The following is a 1,387-nucleotide window of genomic DNA, read 5'->3' on the forward strand; positions in this document are numbered from 1 at the left end:
AGTGAGACAGGTGCAGGGTCCCCGGTGGGTGCGGCTTTACCTTGAGGATGAACCCGTCGGGGCAGAGGCGCTCGTACTTGTACACCTTGTAGACGACCAGGAAGACGACGCAGGTGAGGAAGGCCAGGGCGATGAAGACCAGCACGGAGACCTGAAAAAAGACAGACAGATGCACATATGGGTGTCTCTCATACACACACACACACACACACACACACACACACACGCAGGCACAGAGACACAGAGTCACACACACACACACACACAGTCTCACGCACACAGACACTCGCACCAGCGTGTGCACAGCTGTCTCGGAAGGAGGTCAGCAGAATCACTTCACTGGACAACTTTTCATACCCCTTTCATTTCCACCAGACCCATGTGTCACCTTCATTTTGTAAATTAGCTATTTTTAGCATTCCAGGCCCTTCCTTGAGAGCTGCAGGCACAAATATGATTAAGCCTCATGGACACTCAGACACGTGATGGATGGTTGCCCGTCTGACTGCCGCCATCACCAGGTGACGCAGCAGCCACCCGCTCATCAGCTGTCCTCAAACGTCTCCTGAGGCCTGGCCGCCGGCCGTGCCCTTGAGCAGGACCAGCGAGCAGGAGCAGCCCCAGGCCCCACCCCTCTGCCCTCCACAGTGTCCTGCCTGCTCGGTCAGTGTCTGTCCCCACCACAGAGGCCAGTCTCCAGAGCAAGGACACGGCTTCCTTCCCTGCTGCAGGCCGAGTGCCCAGCCCAGCACATAGTATATGCTCAGCTAACGTTTGCAGATAAATGCACACGGCGTGTGGGACGAGCACAGAGGTGGAAAGTCCTGCCCCAGCTGGGGACGTGGGGCCTGGGGGACAACATGACCCTGACCCTGTGCCTGGCACTGGGAGACTGACAGGATGGAGCCGGGGCTGGGTCAGGGGAAGTGCCATCCAGTTCCGAGGGCAGGGATACAGCCACCTGGCCCCAGGCAGCCCAGGGAGACTGCAGAGGGAGCTGAGCGTGAGGCTGGGTGACAAAGGAGGTCAAGTTGTCCAGAAATGGGAGGGGCAGTGGCCCCAGGGGCATGCAGCCCCAGAGGGAGCAGCAAGCAGGTTCAGGTCTTTCCAACAAGAGCAGGAACCCTGCAGGCCAGGAGCTCAGAGGGGCGAGGTAGAAACTCAGCCCCTGCAGCCAGGCTCCGGTCGCTCAGCTCCTCTGGGCTGGGGCTCCTGCCTGCCAATGGCTGGGAGAGGACCCAGCTCCCAGACTGGCGGGAGGGCCGGGGACCAATGCACACTGCTGAGGCCAGCACCTGGGCCGGTGGATGCTGCGAAGGAGGACGGAGGAGGGGGAAGAAGGAAAGAGGAAGGAGGAGGAGGAAGGAGGACGGAGGAGGGGGAAGGA

General features: G+C 60.5%; 1 protein-coding gene across 1 annotated transcript in view; it reads right to left on the reverse strand.

The window, feature by feature from the left end:
* The window catches only part of LOC102239816 (neuron-specific protein family member 1), a 21,945-nt gene that overhangs the window by 5,616 nt on the left and 14,942 nt on the right, over positions 1-1,387 (reverse strand). Inside the window, exon 3 of the mRNA XM_005866141.2 lies at positions 41-151. Coding sequence (XP_005866203.1) covers positions 41-151 — 111 coding nt within the window. The remainder of the gene's footprint in view (positions 1-40; positions 152-1,387) is intronic.

Source organism: Myotis brandtii, unplaced genomic scaffold, assembly GCF_000412655.1.
Source record: "Myotis brandtii unplaced genomic scaffold, ASM41265v1 scaffold223, whole genome shotgun sequence".
Classification (NCBI taxonomy): domain Eukaryota; kingdom Metazoa; phylum Chordata; class Mammalia; order Chiroptera; family Vespertilionidae; genus Myotis; species Myotis brandtii.